This window comes from Pseudonaja textilis, chromosome 3, assembly GCF_049901715.1.
Source record: "Pseudonaja textilis isolate UNSWEBS1 chromosome 3, rPseTex1.2, whole genome shotgun sequence".
NCBI lineage: Eukaryota > Metazoa > Chordata > Lepidosauria > Squamata > Elapidae > Pseudonaja > Pseudonaja textilis.
In genome coordinates, this window is record NC_141992.1 from 98167439 (window position 1) to 98190286 (window position 22848).

Sequence of the window (22848 nt, forward strand, 5' to 3'; positions counted from 1 at the left end):
CTCTATCACTTGGCAGGGGCAGCTATGGGAAAGGTGCGCTAACTAAGGCTCCCTGGGTGGCACCATCTAAGCGAGGAGACCTGGAGGCACTCACTCTATCTGGCTCAGTCCTGTGGGCATGTACCTTTTTAGAGAGATGCCTTCTTGCAAGTATCCTGGCTCTGTGCTATTTGCGGCTTGAAAAGTGATAACCAGCCCTTTGTATTAAACGTGAGGAAAAAACAAAGTCCATGCAGTGTGTCAGCCAAAAGATTATTAGCTGGACAGTCCGTTACACAAGTCCAGGTATAAAGGGACCAAACTGTGGGCAAACCCTCTCAATCTAGGAATGGGCAACTTTGATGCAGGAGATGGCTCTTTGCAAAGCCAGCTAGCCACAGCTACCAGTCGCTCCTCGAGCAACAACTGTGAATCCAGAGGGAACCCCAATTGCCTACCAGCTGTCTCTTGGGGAGCACTTATCCCATTGAGAATCAGGTTTGAGGTAGACCACATGCCTCCCTACCCCAAAATTCACAGCCTTCAAGCACTGTGTAAGCACGTGAATAGCATGGTCTGAGTGATCAGGGTTTGTGGCTGGTCCTTTTTAACACCAGCAGTAGATGAAACCATTAGGTGAGGTCATTTGGCAAGACGTGGGGAGTACAATATTATGTGGCTCTTTGCACGCTACTTCCTTTCAGCTTAACCTAGAATGGAAAGAACAGAAGGCTTTCTTTGCGGGTGCCCCAATACTAGCTGTCCTTGCTGCAGAATCAGTGAGCCTGCCCAGAACTCCGGTTCCTAGAAAAATGTCTTGGGAGGAAGGCTGCTCCTGGCATGGAGATTATGTGCTCCATTTCACGTGAGGGAGCAGAGCCTGGCTTCTTCCCTTACAGAGAAAGTGGCAAGGGGATCGGGCTGGGGAAATCCCTGGGTCGAAAAGCAAGCCAAGCTTCCCATGCTGGGCATGTGCCGCAATGTGGCTTGATGGCTCTGTAGTGCTGCAGTCTGCTTTGGGCTTCCTATGCAAGGCCAAGCCCATTCTGGGGGTCCAGATATCTGGTGGATCCAGTTGATTTCTAGTGAGAGCTGGGTTTGTTGGTGATCTGGTCTCTTTGCGCAATTGCCTCTGAATAGTAAATTTCTTTGAGTGACTCCTTTGTTTGATTGTAAATTTACTTTCTTATTGAAAGTAAATCAGTCTGATGGGATAGATCTGATATGTCTCCCTCTGTGTGTGTGTGTGCGTGTGTTTGGCCAAGTGTCAGGCAACAACCAGGTGCAAGATAAATGGCCTTTTGAGAATCCAAAGACAATGAACATACCAGTTAATAAGGAGATTTCAGGCTTTATTAAGAACAGGTAGCAGGGAAATTAAATACAAAAAAGCATCAAGTCCAATGTCCAAAGACGCTTTTTCAAGAGGTAACTGGACTTTCTTGCTTTTTCTTTGAAGACATTTTGATTCTTATCCAAGAAGCTTCTCCAGCTCTTGACTGGACGATAGGGAATGGAAGGATTTATATTCCTTACAGGCCGCTGGTCATTTGTATTCTTTTAGAGAGTATTTGAGCCCACCTGGAGGTTTGTCTATGTCCTCAGGGTCACCTGGGAGTGCAAATGGGCGTGGAGCCTTTTTGGAATTGCTGAAAGGGTTTGCGCACTCTGCAGTTTTTCTGGAAATCCGCTCATACTCCCACAGCATCAAGTCCAATGATCTCTCTTCGGTTGCTGGGACCCCCATTTCAGGCAACGGAGATACTCTGAGGCCCAGACCGTGGACCAGACCATGGTCCATATCTGTCAGATGGGCATAGAAGTCTTGAGAAGTTTCCTGATAAGGCACCCCTTCCCTTTCACCTAGGCTGCATTGTTATGTTAGCAATGGCGCACTTAGGGCAGCACTCCTGATTTTGGTTGATTCGTTTGCACTTTCAAAGCTTCCAGCTTTCACTTCTGGCTTTTCCATGAGAGCTGCATGTGGTGCCCTAAATCATTTTATACACGCAGGTGAGTTGATTCCAAACAAAGAAAATGATCAACAGTGAAGATCCATTTGAAATAGTCCATAAGAGCGTAGCACATGCCGAAACTGAGCTGACACTTCTCCTGTAAGAATCAGACGAATCTTCTCTGAAGAGCGGTGCTGCACATCTTCCTGGATTGCAGTCCCCAAGGGAAGGCCCACGAGTGGGAATTTCTACCCCCAAAATACTGGAGGCCCACAGATTCTCCAGCAGAGAAGGTGCAATATTCAGAGTGCTCCTCGTCAAGATGCTTTGGAAATTCTTACCACAGCCATGACAAATAAATCTCCCTTGTTCCTTTCCTAAATGTGCTAAGTGATCATGGCTTGTTTAAGACAGCCCTTGAGTTCATGGGAAAGCTATTTCCAGACCTTCTGATCCGTAAACTAACCGCTTAGTTACAGAATCATCTCTCATTTTGTTTACATCTATGTAGGGTAAATTCACATGAGACTGTGTAACACTAATATGTATTGTTTAGGAAAAATGCTTCCTCTTCATAACACCTAGAAACAGAGGTGTGCATCTAAACTTATTGTCATTGCTGACCGATCTAATTTCTAAACTAATGCTTAAATGCATTTCTTCAACTAGATCCTTGGTGACAGCTTTTGTGACATCTTACTTGGCTTGAAGTTTCTTGATAGGCTATCATTGAGAATTATTTAACTTTGATGGTTATCTTCGGGCATCATCCAGCTCTCACTGGCAAAATTCCTAATTCCCAAGGATCTCTTTGTTTGTGAGTTGTGCTCTGTAGGTTAGTGTGACAGCCTGTATGTCATATGCAGCCTTGGTTTATCCTTTGTCTGTACTCTACCGTTGTCTATCCGTTCTTGACATTTTGGCATAAATCATGCTTGTTGTTTGGCCCTGCTTCTTTCCCTTTCTTCCTCCATATCAATCTCTCCTTCTTTCCTTTTTTCTTCCACTCTCTTTCTTTTCTCCTCCCACCCAACTTAAGGCAGCATCTAGATAATCACAATGGTTGATGACAAGCATTCACTGGGAATGAAGCTCATGCTGTAATACCGTAGATGCCACTCACTTTAAAAAAAAGCCCAAGCAGTTTTAAAAAAACAAAACAATACATATTTGCCGATAGGTTTCCGGTGTGTTCATTCGGTCATCTTGATCCCAGTCGCATTAGAAGCAGCAGAAATGAGAGACAAGCCTATACCAAAATGGGATGGGAGGTTTCAGGCCCTTCCTCGTGGAGGTGATTGAAGACTATCTCAAGCTACTCATTCACATATTGCTCAATTTCTTCAGGACATTTTCTGTGGATTCCTAGAGCCATTCTTCTGGGTTGTTTCTGGCTTCTTCCGGGGATTGTGATAGAACCATGCTTTCTGGAACTTGCTAAAGATGTTTGAAACCATCCATCCATCCATCCATCTTTTAGTTTCTTTCAGAGCAAACAGGTTCTACACAAATCACTCTCTCCTTCCTCTTTACCATGCTTGCTTTTGATTCCTTAAAGAGTATTGGAGATCCTGGATGCCCTTAATAGATGCTTCAAGTCACATTCCTGAGTACCTAGACGGGATGTTTCAGGTCCTTCCTCTCTGAAACTATTTACAGATATTTCAAGCCATTTTTGGCATCTTGTTTGTATGTTTCAGGCCCTTTTCCAAGTTTTCAGGGATTGTTGAAGCCATTTTCAAGAAGCGGTGGTACAGGTTCTTCAGAAAATGAAAAGCTTTCTAAGGATCCTTGAAGCCATTGTAATATATTCTCCACGGGTCCTTCAGAACATTTCTTCTTGAGGTTCTCTATTGATTCTCTACTGACAAACCATCTCTTCCTTAGAGTTCTTGTAATCTCTATCAGGGACTTCTGTAGATCCCGAATGCCTTAAATAGAGGCTTCAAGCCATTCCTCAGTATCTAGGTTTGGTGTTTTAGCTCTTTCCTTCTCAAGATTCTTTCCAGATATTTTGAGCCATTTTGGGCATCTTCTTTAGATACTTCAGAACCTTTTTCTTGCAGGTTTTCCAAGGATTGTCAAAGCCACTTTTCAAGAACTGGTCTAGGTTCTCCAGACAGTGAGAGGCTTTCTAAGGATCCTTGAAACCATTCTAATATATTCACCACAGATCCTTCAGGACGTTACTTCTTGAGGTTCTCTATTGATTTTTCAAAGCATCCCTTCCTTAGGCTTCCTCAAGACTTTTACTTGGACTTTTGTCGATGTTGAATGCCTATAATAGATGCTTCAAGCCATTCCTGCACATCCAAATCACACGTTTCCGGCCCTTCTTCTTGGAGATGACTTAGCGATACATGCAGCCAACCATTCACATCCTCCCTGGATGCCTCATCGCATTCCTTTGGGAGGTTGGTCGTGGATGCTTTAAGCCATTCTGGCAGGGTGTATCTTGACAGTTTAGAGTAATCCTCTTTCAGGATTTTCAGAGATTGCTGAAGCCATCTCAGTACATTTGCCCTGGGTTCCTTAGATTTTTTGGTTTTGAGGCTGTCTACCGAAGCTTTAAGCCACTTCTTATTCAATTTATGTTCCACCATTTTTTCATGAGCTTCTTCTGTCTTGTCCTCTGTAATGTCTGCCCTTGTTTGGCAAACACTCTCGGAGCCTCTTTTGCACTCCCTAACACTAATTCTCTGGTCCATCTGGTCTCCCTCCATCGAGAATGCACGGCAGCCCTTCCTCAGTTGTTTCTCTCTAGAAAAAAATCAGACAGTTAGCTTTCATTCTTGAAGGGTATAAATATTGTTGTCCAGTGGGGATTGGAGGTATAGGGGATCTCCTATACATATACATATCTCCTACACATATCTTCCCATTCACTTCCATGGGATTAACTCCTAGATTTGTATTTGTAAAAGTATAATGAGCCATAATTCTTGGTAAAGTAAGGAGATTGTCAAGTTTTTCCAAGCTTTCTAAGATAAGGAGAACTTAATATAAAAATTTTGGAGCGGAACACCATGAAGTTCATGGTGGCTATCTAAAAGTTTCTCACCTCCACAGTCTTTCTTTGTACTCTCTGAAGAGCGCCTCTTTCTCGTCGCTTAGTTGAATATTTTTGAACGTCAGCATCTCGGTCTGGATTAGAAGCTCTTCTTTCTCTGATATCAGTTTTGATATCACTGCTGTCTTTCTGTAAATTTTGAGGACCAGAGAGATATTAGCCCTCTTAATTTTTTACTTGAATTACTAAGCATACCTACATTCCTAATAATTTTTGTATTTCATTATACCTATTGCTCTAATTCACTTATACATACTTATGAAAGAATGGACTATTTCTTTTATCCAGTGTATCTGGCCTAAGGGCTCTAATAAGTAAATTTATATTTGAAAAAAAAAGTTAAGGTTGCATCTAAATATTTCTCACCTATAAAGTTCTTCTTTAAGGTCATTATTTTCTCGCAGGAGCTCTGCTTTTTCTCCAGCGAATCTTTGAATCTGGCAGCTGAGACTCTCATTCTCCCGTCTGAGTTTGTCCAGCTGCTCAGACTCATCAGAGCTACTTTTCCTGTAAAATAGTGAAATTAGCCCCCTTAGATTTTTTTTATTGGAATCATAAAACTTGTTCAAAATTAAAACTAATTGAAATAACTGAGAAAGGAAGAGAAAGTCAGGGTTGCTATCTAAAATTTTCTCACCTGCTCAGCTTTTCTTCATATTCTTCACAGAGTTCCTCTTTTTCTTTGGCCAGTTGAAGATTTTTATTCGTAAGCTCCTGAATTTTTAATTCCAGCTCCTCTTTTTCTGTCAGCAGTTTTGACATTTCCATTGTCTTTCTGCAAATATGAATACCGGAGAGAAATTAGCTCCCTTAATTCATTTTCTTACTTGAATTATCAATCTTTTTCTTCAATTAAAACACATCAAAATACCTTCATATGTGTGTGTGTGTGTGTGTGTGTGTGTGTGTTTGTGTTTCTATAAACACACAGGAAATAACGCTTTAACCGGTTATTTTTCTTTTTTTTTATACCTTCCACGAAAGGCTCAAACAAATTCAAAATGATTTTCAGAAGCAAAGTAAAGCTGTGGATGTAGGATATGGGGAAAGTTCTCACTTCTCACAAATGCCTACCTGTCAACCTATCAGAACAAGTTGCTTCCTCAGTGATTAAGGCAGGACCTTGTTTATGAGGGAGCATGAAATATCAAGGGTATTAATACAATTGTCAGTCATTATGAGAGGTTTTGTTTAAAAAACAAATTCAAGGGTTGCTATTCCCACCTTATTTCCAAGCTTTAGGAGAACATAATTTTCATCACTTGTTTGATAAAATGGCCAGTCCCATTGCCAATGTAGAAAAGAGAAATGTTGTGTTTAATGTGTGAACTTAATAGAATCATGCCAAGATTTGAAGGAGTGCTTCTTTTTTAGGAATGTATGGTTATCTCATGATATGTAATCACTAAATAAACTAGGTGAGTATTAAATGACTTGAGGGCAGATAATCCATCAAGATAATAAACAGGAAATTGTTACTAAATACTTTTCAGAAGTCATCCTAGAGAAGATATCTAAAACATTTGTGCACCACATAAAGGCATGATTTATGCCATGACTTACGTATAACTCTGCTGCCTCGCTCTCTTCAGATCTACTTCCAATCTTTCGGTTTTTGTTTGAACAATCTAGAGAAACCAAAATACATCACAAGTCAGGAATACATTTCCATATCAGCCCACTGATTACTCCCACCCCCATTACCCCATCACTTGCCATTGGGCTTCTTCACCTCTTATTATGACGTGAACTATTCCTCGGTCAGGCACACTCAAAAGGTTCCTCGTATGCTAGGTTGCTTACCTGATGGGAACGCATCTTTAAAGTTAAATCTTGGCCCAGGTGTATCCTAATATTTTCTCGGCTCCTGGAAACCTGGCAGTTCCGTGAAGAATGACAAACATAAAATGAATTTTAGAGGTTTGCTTGTTACGTTTCTTCCTTTTTCTGGGAGATACATTTCATGATCATGAGAAGAATTACATTAATTTGTTTCCATAAATTATCTGATGTCAGTGTAAAGAGGATATTAGTTTAAACTTCCTCTTTAGGAAAAAAGTCTGGGGTGTAGACAAGTATATTTGTGCATATTAAAATCATGCATGTCAAGATGAGCACAACCACGTGCAACTCCCAATTTATTGCTGTAGATCAAGGGTCTTCAAACTTGGCAAGTTTAAGACTTGTAGACTTCAACTCCAAGAATTCCTGAGCTAACCTGACTAGAGGAGGAATTCTGGGAGTTGAAGTCCACAAGTCTTAAAGCTATCAAGTTTGAAGACCCCTGCTGTAGATGTTCAATGCAGGCAATAAATATTCACGCTGGGATAGAAAAGGAATGATCTAATTTTAGTTAATCCGTTTAGGCAATGCAAAACACAGTGGTTCAAACAAAATATGAAACATCTAAATTTTATTTCACTATTGTATGTGGCCAAAGCAAGTAGTTAATGTAGCAAGGAAGGAACGAACCAAGAATGAGCATGAACTCTGATAATTGTGTGTGGATCTCATATATGCAGTAGAAATATAAAACAAGCATATACACTATATAAAATATGTTGCACGTGCCTTATTAACTATCAATTGTGAAAAAAAAAATATTTACAGTTTCTCTACATTTTTTTCATAAACATATACTAACGTGACCTACAAGTATACATTATATACCTCAGCGCGTCTCCTTTCTCCTGTGGTAGAGGACAGAAGGGGAAGTCTGGATCTTTCTTCCTGCGATGACAAAATACCCTATTTTTTAAAAAAACAAATTGACAGTAATTAAAGACACTAATTTTTCTAAGAACAGCTCTATGTGACTTAGGTTGATGTTAAACATAGTTTCATCTTCAAATCTGAGGTGCCAACTGTATCTTCTAGCATCTACTTTGCACCCTTCCCCGGAAATTCACACTAGTGAACAAAATAAGATTTTGATATTCATCCAGAACTGAAGGAGCTTCTTGGATGAGAATCTATACATCTTCAAGGAAAACAAAAAAACAAAAAGTCCAGTTGCCTCTTGAAAAAGCATCCTGGGGATAGGAATGGGACAAATAGGGAGTTCTTCTACTATATCCCCAAATAGCCCTTTCATTTCAAGTGCAGAGAAAACAAAAAGTGCTCCTGCTAAAGTCAGGTAAAATCTCCATTGGCAACTTGACCTATTAAATATGTTAAATGAATATTTACAATGACCTAAACTAGCTCTGCAAGTTCATCGATTCATTCATCCTACTCATATGGCTGCCCAAGATGCAATAGAGACTCCAGGTCTCTCTCGTTGCTTTCCTTCCATTTATTTGTGTTTTATTCTCAGGCACTGGCTGGGCTGACCTACCTATGGTACCTACCTACCTACCTTTCTATACCTTTCTACACATTCCACAACACTTGGCAATAGCATTTAGCCTATGAACAAATGTTTTCTCTTACCTCTTTTTGGAGACGTTTCATGTTTTCTCTTAATTTTCTCAACAAATCGTTTTCCATCGCAAAATCAGTGATGGAAACTAGAAGATAAGGTAATAGGTGAGAATGCAGAATAGCTCTAACATTTTTATTTCAAAAATTGGAATGTAGATCTTGAGAGACAATGTCTAGAATAGCACATCATTTTTAAATTATATTTGCCCTCCAGTTCCTCTGATTTGATCCTTTAGGACAAGTATTGAACACAAGTAACATAAAAAGATAAGCAAATAAATAATGTTTCTGTCCTAGAGAATCTAGAGGAATAGTCGCAATAATGAAAAATGGGATTGGTAAATTAAAACTCAAACCATAAAAACATTAGCCCTTAAAGGTTATACTAAAAACAAGTGTTTTATGTATTTTATAAAGACACTAATTTTATAAAGACAGAGCTGTAGCCAAATGCAGCTGCCACAAGAGTGCAGCTCCCAATGGTGTGGAAGAAGACATTCTGACCAATAAGGAGGGACTTGGATCTCTTATATTGTTAAACTTAATTTGAAATATCTGGTCATCCTTCCAGAGGTGTTTCCTCACCAGGATCCTCAGCTCCTCTGCCCTTGAGCACCTCCGCACCTAACTCCTCAACAACTCCGCAATTCAGCTCCTCAGCACTTCAGCTCCTCAGCACTTCAGCTCCTCAGCACTTCAGCACCTCCGCACCTCAGCTCCTCAGCACTTCAGTACCTTAGCACTTCAGCACCTCAGAACCTCAGCACTTCAGCACCTCCGTACTTCAGAACCTCCGCACTTCAGAACCTCCGCACTTCAGAACCTTAGCTCCTCAACACCTCGCAACTCAGCAACTCAGCTCCTCTACAATTCAGCACCTCAACTACTCAACACCTCAGCACAAGGGTTGGGATCCTGGATATATATATGTGTAGCAGTCAAAGTCATCACAATCAGTGTTTCATGACGTGGTCTATTATGTCTTAATCTTTTATCTGGCTGTAGATAGATGCTAGGGGTGCATCTTGCAGGCACCACAGTGTCATGGCAGGTACCAGATACCCCCGCCTATGCCACCTATGCTCAAATTGATCAATGGCTGTCCACTATCATGTGGTATTGGAGCTTGGGCTACAACACCATTGAAACATTCTTTCCTTTTCACTAATTTCAGAACAACTAGAACACCTCAAAATTCTTGGCTGTTCATCAGGCTGGACGTTAGGGGTGCTTCTGCTATGTCGATTATACCAAATGTCCTTTACCTCTGGAGTGCAATGGAGTAGAATTATTACCATCTTAGTAGGTGGGATCCTTTCTGTAACAATGACTATCTTGAGCTCACACCATTTCAACAAGTGTCCATCTACTAAATGACCACTCACAAATGATTCCAAAAACTCCAACATTCTCAATTTCTAGCATGTCTGCTTGTTTTCCTCTGGTGAATTACCATCCAACTTTACCATCCTATTTTGCCTATGGAAAAATTCTTGGGACACATCTGTGCCAAGAACATAACACGGCTTAATGTTCTCAAGTGGCAACTGACCCATGTCAAGGGTGGAACAGATCTATGTGACTCTCTTCATTATTGGAGCAGTTCAGCTATGAACAAGGTGGCTGAGGGAGGGTCGTCCTATCTTCCTCTCTTCTCTGTGGGGAGGCCTTTTAACTCTAGCATGAGGACAAGATGAGAAAATTACTGATTAGTCTCATAAAGAGAATTTTAAAGGAAAAGGGAGTTACTGTCTCCAGAAGAACCTGAGAGTTGATTTTATCCCTGGTGCTTCAGAAGACGGAAGGTTTTCAGCTGAACATCAGAAGAACATTCTAAAGTGAAGGGAGAGGAGATTAGAGAATTGACAGCCACCAATTTTTCCTCCCATCTTTCCTCCCAGCTTTGATAAAGCCCACACTTTATCGTCCGCATTGGATCTGGAAAAGGCAGTTTTAAGCCCTAGACAGCTTCAGAACAACGTTGGCTCTCCTTGGAGATCCTAAGGTAAATCTAAGAACTTTTAGAATAGTTCCACAAGGAAAAACTTCAGTAAACCACTTAAGTTGAGAGTTCAACTCAATTCTGATGCAGCAATCAAGGTATTAGATGAGGAACAAGGAGCTTCTCAACATGGACATTCCTGGAGGACTTCATCACATTTTCTCATCCCTTTATCTTACAAAGTTAATGGATGGACGGAAAGAGGGACCAAGACTCTCCAGTACTTTGAGCTCCTGAACATGAAGCAATACAGGCTGACACAAACCCTCTGAAATTCCAACTGTGGGTTGTGCAGAGGTGCGCTCCTACATGCACATGATTGCTTCTGACTTCATAATGGGAAACGGGGGAAGGCAAGGCACATACAAGCAAGAAATGTTAACATTTTCTGATGGAACACTTATGCAACTGTCCTTGAATAACAGATACATATGTTGCGTCATGTGCAGTGCCAGAGTAGTCTGCTCAAGCTGTAAATCCAACCCTCCTTGAATCCTGTTGTCTATTGTCTAACTCCGAGCAGGTGCTAATTGTTAGTTCAGCAGATTCTGTGCATAGACTGTTTAGCCATAAATCAGTTTTTTTAAAAAAAAAATTTTATTAGTTTTTACAAAACAATACACAAAGCATAGAATATAATAACATAAACGATCTTTTCTGAAAAAAACAATAGAACATCTTATTTAGAAACAGAATACTTCCAAATTATCACATTTCCATACAAACACAATTTAATATATATATTTACATTATTTGTTCAACTTCATATCTTATCCCAACTTCTCTTTATTTCTCCCTTTCATTCTATTATTCAAATTATATTTCTTGCTAATAAAATTTTTATTGCTTTTCAAGGACAATACACAAACAAACAAAACATAAAACATAAAAACATAAGACATCTTTTCTGAAAGTTGCTTGATCCCGGGTTAAAACTCTTCGTACAGACACAAATTCAAAAATCATATTCATTTTATATACCATTCCATATCTTATTACCATTTTCAATTTTCTATATAGCTTCTTCCCTCTTTTAACTTTGTTTTATTTTATTTATCTCATCTCAGTTCAAATCATAATACTTATCATTCTTTGTCTGTTCTATTTCCAGCTATCCATTCATCTTTTCTCTTTGAACAATACTTCTCCTGTACACTGATTGGAGTATGACGCCTTTAACTCTTTCCCCTAACTTAATAATACTTAATATAACACATAATTTGTATTGGGATTCTGTTCAGTGCATTCTAAAATTACACAATCTATTTTATAAGAAAGAAAAGCAACAACAACAAAGGAACAAATTTATAGGTATATAATGTAGCTAAGACCACTATCAATGCCATTAAAAAATTAATCATACATATTAATACTCATTTATCTCTTAGGCATTTTATTCTAAATACACATATAAAAACACAATCTTATGTACCTTACAGAATCCCTTTTTCAATTAAATTTACCCATTATCTCTAAATGAATTTTGTTTCTTTAAATCTTGCTTCCCACCATTGAGGCTTCTCATCCCTTCCTTTCTCCCTTGCTTATTCTTCTCCTTACCCTTTTTACCCCTTTGTCTCTCCACCTCCCTTTTCTTCTTCTGCTTTCCCCCTTTCTGTTGTTTTCTAACCTTGTATCCACCTTTCAACTCATTTTTCTCTTTTTTGGTTTTTTCTAGTCTTAAAGTCCCCTTTTTCTTTTCCTCTTTCTCCTCCTCCCCAAATAGAATCACTTGTTCATCAAAGATGGCTTCTTCTTTATCCCAATCGTCCTGCTGCGCAGTCAATTTTTCATAAGTACATACCGCCATTTCTAGAAATTGAAAAAGAGTGCCCAAAGTATCTTTCCCTTCTTGTTCTTCTTCTTTGTATTTTTGATATTCAATTTTTAATTCATCCACAAGCGATGCCATTGTAAAGAGAAAATTTTTTTCCAAAACAACCACCCAAGTGCTTTTAATCAAGAATAATTCCCAAGGACTCCAAAGTCACCAAACAATCCAAATAAACTATTTCTTTTAGCACTTTTTTCTTTCTTCCATTTCTCTTTCTGGGGTTGCTGTTTAATCACAAAGTTTCAATTAAGATATATCTTTTTGAAGTCTTATTAATGTTCAATAGCTGTTTAAAATTCTAGGCAGTCTCCTCGTTTTCAAATTCTACTCCGATTTTTTTCCTCTCCCTTCCCACTTACAGCAAAAAAGATTTTTCTTTAAATATTCAGAAATCCATATACCTTTAGCATTAGCATTTAGCCTTTAGCCTTTAGCATACCTCCAATGCAGGTTTTCCGATTTCTCATAAAGTTCTATCGCTGTCACGTTTGGAAGGAGAGTGAAAAGAAAAAAAGTTTTTCCTTTAACTTCCATTCGCCGCTTAGTACGGTCTGGAAACGATGTATCTTTAGTAAGTTTTAAGCTCCAGGGTACTTTCACTGTTACTTTGTCCCGGTCAGCAAAGATCACTTTCATTTCTTCACAGCTCCTCCTGCACTTTCTTTTTACGGCTGAGCTCTTCTATGTGGCGGCCATTGCTGACCGCTGCTCAGCTGCCTTTGGAAAAGGGGGTTTAGCCGGCTAGGGAAGAGAGGTACAATATCTCTCGACCCTGCCAGAGGGTCAAATACATGTTCCTGCAAGACAAAATCTCTGACCCCCCGTCATTGAAGCGAGAGGGGTGTCAGGGCAATAGTGAGGGTGGAGCCTATCCAACACAGTTCTTAGGCGTCTACCCATTAGAAGTTCAGCAGGGGATTTGTTGGTGACCATGCAAGGGGTCGAGTGTTGACTAAGCAAGAAACGGGAGAGTCTGTGATGCCAATCTTCTTTGCTGAATCTGGCCAACGCTTCTTTTGTGGATCTAACGGCTCGCTCTGCCAGTCCGTTGCTGGCAGGATGGAAGGGAGCCGTGAAGATATGACGGATGCCAAGATTTGTGGCGAAACGGCTAAATTCTGTTGAGGCAAACTGGGGGCCGTTATCCGAAACAATGGTATCTGGTAGCCCGTGTGTTACGAATAGGCGAGTTAGAGCCTTGGTAACTGCTAGCGTGGTGGTCGTGGATAGTTGGGCCACGTCGATCCATTTTGAGTATGAATCTACGACCACCAAGAAGGTTTTGCCGTGTATAGGACCCGCTAAGTCAATGTGTAGCCTTGACCAAGGCGCGTTGGCGCTCTCCCACTTTGTGGGGGTGGTGACAGGAGGGGAAGGTCTGGATTCCTGGCAGGGTTGGCATGAGCTTACCCACTTGACGATGTCGTCGTCCAAGCCAGGCCACCAGAAGTAGCTCCGTGCCAACGCCTTCCTCCGGACGATGCCCGGGTGGCCCTCGTGTAGTGCCTCTAAGACTGGTGTGCGAAGTGAGGCCGGAATAACAACCCGGGTGCCCCACAACAGGCAGCCCTGTATGCTGGACAGTTCCTGTTGACGGGTCTTAAAAGGTGTGAATTCGGCTGCGAGGTTAGAGCCCAGCCACCCCCTCCTCACCCAGTCCAGTACCTGGGCGATGGTTTTGTCCGTCTTGGATTTGGTGGCGATGTCGAGAGCGGTGACAGGAAGGTCGAGCTCGGTGACATCGAAGATGGCGTGGACCGGGGCCGGGTCTTCTGCTGGAGCTGGCAGGGGGCAGTGGCTGAGGGCGTCTGTGTGACTTAACGTTTTTCCTGGGCGGTGGATGAGCTTGTACGAATAAGCCGCCAGGAATAAAGTCCACCTCATCATTCTGGGAGACAACACTTGGGGAGTCTGCTTGTCTCCGGAAAGAAGACCCAGGAGAGGCTTGTGGTCCGTGATTAGCTCAAAGTTGTGGCCAAACAGGAATTCATGAAATTTCTTAACCACGGCCACTGCGGCTAAAGCCTCCTTGTCTATCTGACTATAGTTACGCTCTGTTGCTGAGAGCGTTCTGGAAAAGAAGGCGATCGGTGCCTCCGAGCCGTTGGGTAGTCTATGGCTTAATACGGCGCCAATCCCAAAAGGGGAGGCATCCGCGGCTAGTACCAGTGGAAGGTGTGGGTCAAATTGAATAAGGACTGCGTCAGATATGAGCAGTGATTTGACTGCGAAAGCGGTGTCTTCCTTGTGTCCCCAGTGCCAAGGTGCTTTTTATCTAAGAGCCTGTGTAGAGGCTCTGCTACTGATGCTTTGTGAGGTAGAAATGATGCATAAAAGTTCAATAATCCCAAAAAGGCTTGTAGCTCGGCTTTAGTGGTTGGCGTGGGTGCCTCATGAATTGCCTTGACCTTTGACTCTAGGGGGTGAATGCCTGAGGCGTCAATTCTATAGCCCAGAAAGTCCACCTGTCTAGTGGCAATGGCACATTTTTCCTTTTTTAATTTGAGACCATGCTGTCTGAACCTGTCTAACACTGCTCTGACTCTTTGGAAGAGTTGGGGTCTGTCCCTGGCCGAGACCAATATGTCGTCGAAGTAGGGTACTACGCCAGGGAGGCCCTGTAGTATACGCTCCATGAAGGATTGGAAGATGCCCGGGGCAACACTTACGCCAAACTGGAGACGCTTGCACCGGAAGGCACCCCTGTGGGTCACAATGGTCTGCAGTTCGGCTGTTTGGTTGTCAACAGGGAACTGCTGATACGCTTGTGACATGTCCAATTTGGCAAAAATGTTGCCAGGCTCAAAGGTATGCAATAAATGTTGAATGACCGGGACTGGGTACGCGCTAACTTGTAGAAAGTGGTTGATTGTTGTTTTGTAATCTGAACAAATTCTCAGGCTGCCATCCTTTTTAAGGGGTGTGACAATTGGCGTCTCCCATTTGGCGAAGTCTGTCGGCTCAATGACCCCTTGCTTTAATAATTTATCGAGCTCTGCGTCCAGTTTAGGCCGAATGGCGAATGGGACTCTACGCGGTTTCAGCCGGACTGGAACCGCTTGCGGGTCAACTGTAAACGAGATGGGGGTACCATTATAACACCCTAACTCATTGCTGAATACGTCTGAGTAGTCAGTGAATAAGGAGTCAGTGTCAGAAGCTGAGACAGCATGGACTCCTGTTAACCCTAGGCCGAGGTAGGGGAACCAATCAAGCCCCAGAAGGCTGGGGAGGTTGCCGTTGACTACCACTAGAGGCAGGTGGCCTTTAAAAGCTTTAAAATTAACAAGGAACTCGCCTTTGCCGAGCACTGGAATGTCCTTTCCCTGATAATCCCTCAAGGAGATCTGGCACTTCTGGAGCTGGTTTCTGGATAGTCTGGGCTGGATTTTCTTGAGGGTGCTCCAAGAGATGATTGAGAGCGCTGACCCCGTGTCAACCTCCATACGACAAGGTTTACCTTCTAATAAAATGGAAAGTGTTATTTTACTAATAGAGTGACAGGTGTGGTTAGCATGGTAGCAAGTGTGACAATTTAGTACTTGCCTTTGAGGCCCAGAATGGGAAAAGGAAGGAACCTTTTGTGCTGAGTTGTGCGTGGCCTGGCAGACTCTAGCGATGTGGCCTTTTTTGTGGCAATGGTTACAGATGGCACCCTTGAATTTGCACGTAGCTCTCGAGTGAGGTCCGCCACAGGATAGGCACAGGATGATGTGTTTGGGTGCGCTGTTGGTTTCTTGCCTGACTCCTGTCTGTGGTTGTTTGGCATGGGTGAGGTGGTGGATGTCTGTTTGATCGTTAGGGTTGTCTTCGTTGACTACCTCTTCTGAATGAACGGTGGCGCAGCTTTGTTTGGGAACGGGACCTTGAATTTCAGTGGCTGACTGGGTTGCCAGCTCTGCTGCCAGGGCTTCCTCGACGGCTTGGGATAAGTTGAGGTCCTTCTTGGCGAGTAGTCGCCTTTGGAGGTGAAGGTCTTTGACCCCGCAGACGAGCTGGTCGAGGAGCATGTCATCAAGATAGTTCCCGAACCCGCAGTGGAGGGCTGCAGTCCTCAAGGCGGCCATATATTGGTTGACGGTTTCTTTTTCCGCTTGCTTCCTCATCCGGAAGGTGAAACGCCTCGCGATTTGTGATGGTCTGGGGGAGTAATGATTGGTGAGAATCTCTAGCAATTCTGCCCAGGGAACATTCTTTAACTCACGTGGAGCGACGAGTGCTGTGGCTGTATCAAAAACGATGGCTCCGCAATAACTGAGGAAGAATGACCTTTTTCTGTGCTCCCCAGCATCAGCCAGACCGATAGCGTCGATATAGTGGTTAAAACGATTCTTGTATGACTCCCATTTTTCTTCTTCCGGCTTGAACGGTGGGAAGGCTGGGTTGGAGTTCATGATGAGGACTTCTGCGCGTTATGCTGTTGAGAAATCTCTCTGGGACAACAAAATGGCACTTGTGCTCTTGTCAGGCTAGTGACTACAGCTCTGGAGAGGCTCCACAGAACCTCTCTGCTCTCTCTCTCTGGGCTGCAATTGTGGCTAAGCTGCAACGGCTGTTGGCAGCGTTTTGATTTTCGCGCTCCTGGAGAGCGTAGGCGGTGATGGCTTACCACCTCTGATAGCGCTTTGAATTTCGCGCCTGCGTAAGTGCCAGTGATTCGGAATAACAGCACCGCGCTGTATTCCGGCTTGAAATTCAAACGACAGCCGTTTGAATTTCGCGCTTTTGTATTGAGCGGCTGCGGCTCGCAGCGCTTCACTTTCCCCTGTAGCTTGCTAACAAGCGGCTACAGACACTTATTACTTTCGCTTTTGCTGACCGAGCTCTCCGGCGGCGCGGCTGCGGCTCAGCGGTTTTAGTGATTTCAGCTGTTGCGAATCGCCTCTGGTAGCCATCCCATCCTCGTCGCCAGTGTTGTAGTTGAGCAATGAGAGGCTAGACCAGGGCTTGGATGCAACAAGACTTTATTGTAGCAATAAAGGACTGAACGTGTTAGCTCTGCCTGGAGCAGGCTCACAGCGATCAGCGGCTAGCCGGACCCTGCAGCTGGCTTTTATAGCCGGCTGTCGAGGGAGGCCAGCCAATGAGGGGCAGCAAACGCCCCCGCAGCATGAACGGACCTGGGTGGGGACTTGGGCAAGTTCCAGCGACATAACAGGATTGGATTTGTAAGGGGAAATTTAGAAGCAAGTTAGAAATAAGGAATAAGACTCGTTTCTTTCCTCCCTTTCTTACTAACACATTTTGCTGAGCAGAATTTTTTTAAATATAACTCTTCACTTTTGACCCATCCTCCTCCTCAGTTACAGAAGGTGTTTGTTCTGTTCAGATTCTGAATTTTTAATATAGGAATTGCTACAATGAGAAAATTAATTTTGTCCCCGTAATAAGAAATTTTCAGGAAGGTACCAAATGTCCAGCATATGCATCACAGCACAAAGTAAGGAAGCATGAAATGCACAGCCGCTAAATGTCACCCTATTTTTCTCTTCATAAAAACTTACAAGGGGTAAGAAGGGATCTCAGAGTTTCTAAGTGAAGAAGAGAAGGCATTTGCTCGCTCACCTCTGGCAACAACAGGTCTTTTGGCAACCCTGTCTCTGTGCCTCTCCTTCTTATCCTGTTTGTGTAATGGTTTTGGACTGGGGAGCATATGTTGCATGCTGTATGCTTTCATGAGCGGTTACCACAAGGGTCTTTTCTGCTTATGAAATGGTTGCTGTGGGATGTGCAGTCAATTAAAAATCAGCTTAACCGTGCAATTTAACATAGGTGTCAAGGTTCTGACTAATGAACTCAACCAATTCAGCACTCTGAAACTTGCAACTTTCTCAAAGAACTGTTTTATTGAGTACATCATTTCGGCATGGATGAAAACAAAACTAGCTCTAAATATTTCCCATGGTTTCGGTATAATTAAAGAATAGATATTGCCCTTCTTCATTGTCATCAGTCACACTGTCCCATTAGATGTTCTGGCATCTCTTTGGCAACCCCTCAGTCTCTGGCCAACACCTGTTGAGATGACCTTGGTTCATGTTGTCTGGTCTGACATTGCAGACCTCCTCCCTCTCACATTGTGTGACGAGCTGGGAAACAGAAAGATAGCTGTGGCAGGCCCGGTCCGTTTCAAAGTTGACAGTTGGATCCTACTAGAAAGTGAGAAGGACCTGGAAAACATCAAATACACACATACACAAGGACACATATTAATGAAAGCCAGGGTTCTCTCTATGCCAAGGAAGGTCCTTTGTCTTTCTCACGAAACTTACTGATCAATCGGTCTGACTTCATATTCTGCAGATTCACCCATCTAGCATCTGACATTGGGTATCCCTTCCATTGGACTAGTTACTGGAGTTGCCTTTGTGTAACCTGGCTTCCAGGATCATTTTAACCTCGTAATGTGTCTCCTCTTCCACTACGATCAGACCTGGAGCTATCCTGGCAACTGGTCCAGTTCTGACCCCACCAGCAGCTTAAGCAAACTGCAGTGGAACACTGGGTGCACTTTTTCCAGTAGGCGTGGCATTTCCACTATCACTGGGTTTGTGATTTTCACAATGGGGAAAGGCTTTATAAATTTCGGACCCAACTTTCGGTAGGACAGCTTTGACTTCAGGTACTTTGTGGGGAGTTACACTTTTGTCGCCAATGTGAAACTGTCTCTGGGGTGACTGCCTCTTCTCTGCCTGCACTTTCTGAGTCTCCGTTGCTTTGGCTAGCTCGTTTTACATTTCCCCACACATTCTGCAAAAACCCCACCTATTATTTTAAACTTACTGAGGAGGAGGGTTCCCAAGGGTATTCCGGCATGGGACAAAGTGGCTACTTTGAATGGGATAAGCCCTGTGCTGCTATGTATGGCGTTATTGTATGCAACCTCATCAAATGGCAGGAGATCTGCAGTTAGACTGCTGGTAGTTGACATAGCATCTCAAATACTGTTCTATCACTGCATTCTTTAAGGAGCGGATATGCTATTCAGAAAATGTTTATTTCAGCAATATTCAGCAATAACCACTAGAGAGGGTATACTTAACTCAAAGGAGAAGAGGCTCTAATTTGCAGGCCATTTGAAAAGGAGGTGAAATCATACCAGGAATAATAGTTAGAATAGGAAAAATGACATTCCTATATGAGGAGAATGCATAGCATACAAACGAAATGAAAAATATACAATCCATTTCTTAGCGATGGATTTCATTAGACTTATATACCACTTTACAGTGCTTTGCAGCCCTCTCTAAGCGATTTGCAGAGTCAGCCTATTTCCCTCAACAATTTGGGTCCTCATTTTACTCACCTCAGAAGGATGGAAGGCTGAGTCAACCTTGAGTCTGGTGAGATCTGAACTGCCAAATTGCAGGTAGCCGGCAGTCCACAGAAGTAGCCTCAGTACTGCATTCTAACTACTGTGCCACTGTGGCTCCTAAGAGTTTTTATTTTACATTATTCAAATTAAGCCTTAGTTTTTTCTCAGATCAACTTCAATTTCTTTACTGCTGTGTCCTGTGAACAATCCATATAGGAGAAGTTTGTGCCACACATATTGCACTGTGGTCAGCAGGCTTGAAACTGGTTATAATGGTGGGTTTCCTCATTCTGTACTCCTTGCTTTCTTTCAAAAACCTTTTTCATTCTTTCTGCTTTTTGTAAAAAACTTCTTTCTTCACAGTAGCATTGACGACTGTGACATTGAAAGTAGGGATAAGATCTTATAGCCTTGCAGAACATCATTTCAAACTGGGAATTGAGGCAAACTTGCTGGAAGTAAGCACATGCATGGCGGCACATGATTTGGTGAGCATGTGTTCGGTTTTCAGACTTTTCCAGAAATCTAGCAAATATACACTGTGGGAATATCATCTGAAAAAAATGAGAACATCTCATGATTGAAAAATCAATACACCTTCAAAGAAGTAGAAAGGAGTCGTTAACCAAACCAGAAAACCTTTCCTTAAGATTAACATCTTTGCCTAAGAACTTTTAACTTTAAGAAAGGGCTTGAAAAAAGAAGTTAAAAATAAAAAACTGGTTGCTTTAATCTCTCTTCTAGGCAAGTGTGTAGAAAAGATTACAAAATGTAAAGTAATTAAACACACTGAACACATAAAATAATAAGTCTTCTTAAGGAATAAACTTTTTTTCTGCAAAGCAAGTTATATTTGTTTTAAAGTTCTTTGCTGAGATCAGCAAGCATGTGAAAGCAGAGTTCTTATTTCTAGACTCTAAAGGATTCACAAAGACCCCTGAGCAAAATTCATCGTCTCAGAAGTGCAGAGATTTCCTTATGTTTAGATACTGTCTGAATATCACTTGAGGATGACAGCCATGTTAGCCTGAAACTACAGTTTCCAAAGCTTATGTGTTAGGTCTTTAAAAAATGTGTTAGTTGGAAAAGGTGCTGTCAGAGTCTTTCTGACAGTGCCTGATCTGGTGAGGGCTAATCAGAAAAAAAGATATTAGGTTTGTGATAGATGACTTGATACAGATGACAGTATAGCTATTATGTAAATGCTTTTATTTTATTTAGCTCCTATAACTGTAGAATCCAGACCATCAAATGAAACCATATATTCTTCATCTAGGTGAAACTGTGAAATTGGATATCAAAATACAAAAGGATAGCCAGCAATCTAAACAATGTTAGGGGAGTTTACATGCATTTATGAAGAACAGCACAAAAACCAAGTTAGGCAGCTGGTAAAGTGCTTTTATCCTATCTTGCATAGAAATAGTGTTCAGCCTTGTCTATCCCTCCTCCACTCGTCCCCAGAAGGCTGTAAGCATGTTTGCAGGCAGTTGGGGACCTAAATTAAAATGTCCATTCTATGAATTAAGAGACTTCTTTAAAAATAATAATGTATCAAATTTATGTTGCCCAACTTTCAGATACTGATTTAGAAGAAAAGACAGAAGTTGAGACACATCCCTTGCACAAGCATCTTCTGTAAAAAATGTGGATTAAAGTACTTTTTTAGTATTTTAGTATTTATTTGATTTGTCAATCGCTTGTAAGATACAGGTATAAAAATAAATATAGTTTTGAATACATGAGATAGATACTTATGAGAAAAATAAAAAGCAATAGGGCAGGGACGTTAGGCACGATTGGTGCGCTTATGCATGCCCCCTACAGGCCTCTTAGGAAGGGGGTGAGGTCAATAGTAGACAGTCTAAGGTTAAAGTTTTTGGAGTTTGGGGAAGAAACCACAGAGTCAGATAGAGTATTCCAGACATTGACCACTCTCTTGCTGAAGTCGCATTTTCTGCAGTCAAGTTTGATGCGGTTAACCTTGAGTTTGTATCTATTGTGTGCTCTTGTATTGTTATGATTGAAGATGAAGTATTCATTTGCAGATAGGACATTGCAATGTATGATTTTATATACTATATTTAGATCAGACCGGAGGCGGCATAGTTCTAGGTTTTCTTTTCTTTTTTTTAGGTTTTTTTTTAAGTCTCTTTTGTCTGGGGTAGTTAAAGAAGTCCTATTGACTGGTCCTGTTGGAATAGTGCTTCCAAGGTAAACACACTGAATTAATTGGTGAAGCACCCACAACATGCTTCTATGCCGATTTCAGAAAAAGGAGTGGAAAATTGAAATGGCCGAGCACACTCAGGCATCAACACAGAACTCCTGCTGCCAAAACGGATATTTCAATCCTGGCTGGTTTGTAATCTGATTTTAGGCAAATGCAGGGCAGCTGAAACTTCACCATCTCCTCTTCTGATGAGGAGCCTGCAGAATGACTGCAGTAGAGTAAGCCCCCCTTTAGCTCCACAGAATTTATTTTGAAATCATAGGTGTGTGAGAAAAAATCACAAGGTACCAAATCCACAGCTTAAACCTTACATCAGCCATGAGTTATCCCGCCAGGGTCTGCTTCCCCACTATTCTTGTGGACCTGCTCCCGCCTTACCGACCTATCTTCTTCCCTGGTCTCAGGTACATGTTTGCATTTCCCGACCGGGGCTAGTGTTAGTAGTGGTTGTTGCATAGTTGTCAGGGTTTGTTCTGTTATTTCTCTTGCTCATGGAGGGTCTTCCCCTCCCTTCCTACTTGTGTTTTGTCTTTTTGAGGAGTCTCTCCCCTCTTCCCTGGTTGTGTTTTGCTTGTTTGAGGGGTCTCCCCCCTCCCCTATGGTTATTTTTAAGGGAGTCTCCCCCTCCTTCCCTGGGTTTGTTTTGTTTGAGGGGTCTCCCCCCTCTTCCGTGGGTCTGTTTGGGTCACCCTTCATGACTCTAGATCTGAGCTGGTCAATGTGCCTCCTCCAGCTTCTCCCGTCCTCAGTGTCTACCCTGTATGCACGGGGTCCAGTTATCTGGGTTACTTTTGCTAGTATCCACAGTGGTTCTCCTGTGAGATTTTTTTGCGTATACTGGGTCCCCTGTTTGAAATATGTGGGAATTGCTGGAGGAGTCTGCTGGTTTTTTGGGGCTATATGTGGGGTGTAGTCTGTCTAGCTGTGATCTTAGTTTCCTCCCCATTAATAACTCTGCTGGGTCCTCTTCATGTTTCCCATTCATGTTTTGGTGCTGTGGGGGGTGTTGGCCTCGATTCCTGCCAGCGTTTACACAT

General features: G+C 42.3%; 1 protein-coding gene across 2 annotated transcripts; it reads right to left on the reverse strand.

Annotated features, from left to right (window-relative positions):
• Window positions 1-1314: 1314 nt before the first annotated feature.
• LOC113453736 (uncharacterized) lies at window positions 1315-20164 on the reverse strand. 2 transcript variants are annotated; one of them, XM_087930453.1, is made up of 10 exons: window positions 19570-20164; window positions 17829-18433; window positions 8437-8513; window positions 7675-7734; window positions 6808-6879; window positions 6568-6632; window positions 5642-5779; window positions 5371-5511; window positions 4996-5133; window positions 1315-4694 (listed from the first exon to the last, which is right to left on the reverse strand). In XM_087930453.1, the coding sequence occupies exons 2-10, from the start codon at window positions 17938-17940 to the stop codon at window positions 4184-4186; spliced, it is 1314 nt and encodes a 437-aa protein (XP_087786579.1). In that variant the 5' UTR covers window positions 17941-18433; window positions 19570-20164; the 3' UTR covers window positions 1315-4183. The 2 variants fall into 2 exon arrangements, with proteins under 2 accessions (XP_087786579.1, XP_087786578.1); XM_087930452.1 differs by having other exon boundaries at window positions 7675-7752.
• Between the last annotated feature and the right edge of the window lie 2684 nt (window positions 20165-22848).

Bases quoted from the DNA above. Each gene is read 5' to 3' on its own strand.
- LOC113453736 (XM_087930452.1), bottom strand. From the start codon at position 17,940: ATGAAAGCATACAGCATGCAACATATGCTCCCCAGTCCAAAACCATTA. The intron at 5,512-5,641 runs GTGAGAAAATTT...ACTATTTTACAG, and splicing joins TATGAAGAAAAGCTGAGCAG to GAAAAGTAGCTCTGATGAGT. The intron at 5,134-5,370 runs GTGAGAAATATT...CAAAATTTACAG, and splicing joins CTTAAAGAAGAACTTTATAG to AAAGACAGCAGTGATATCAA.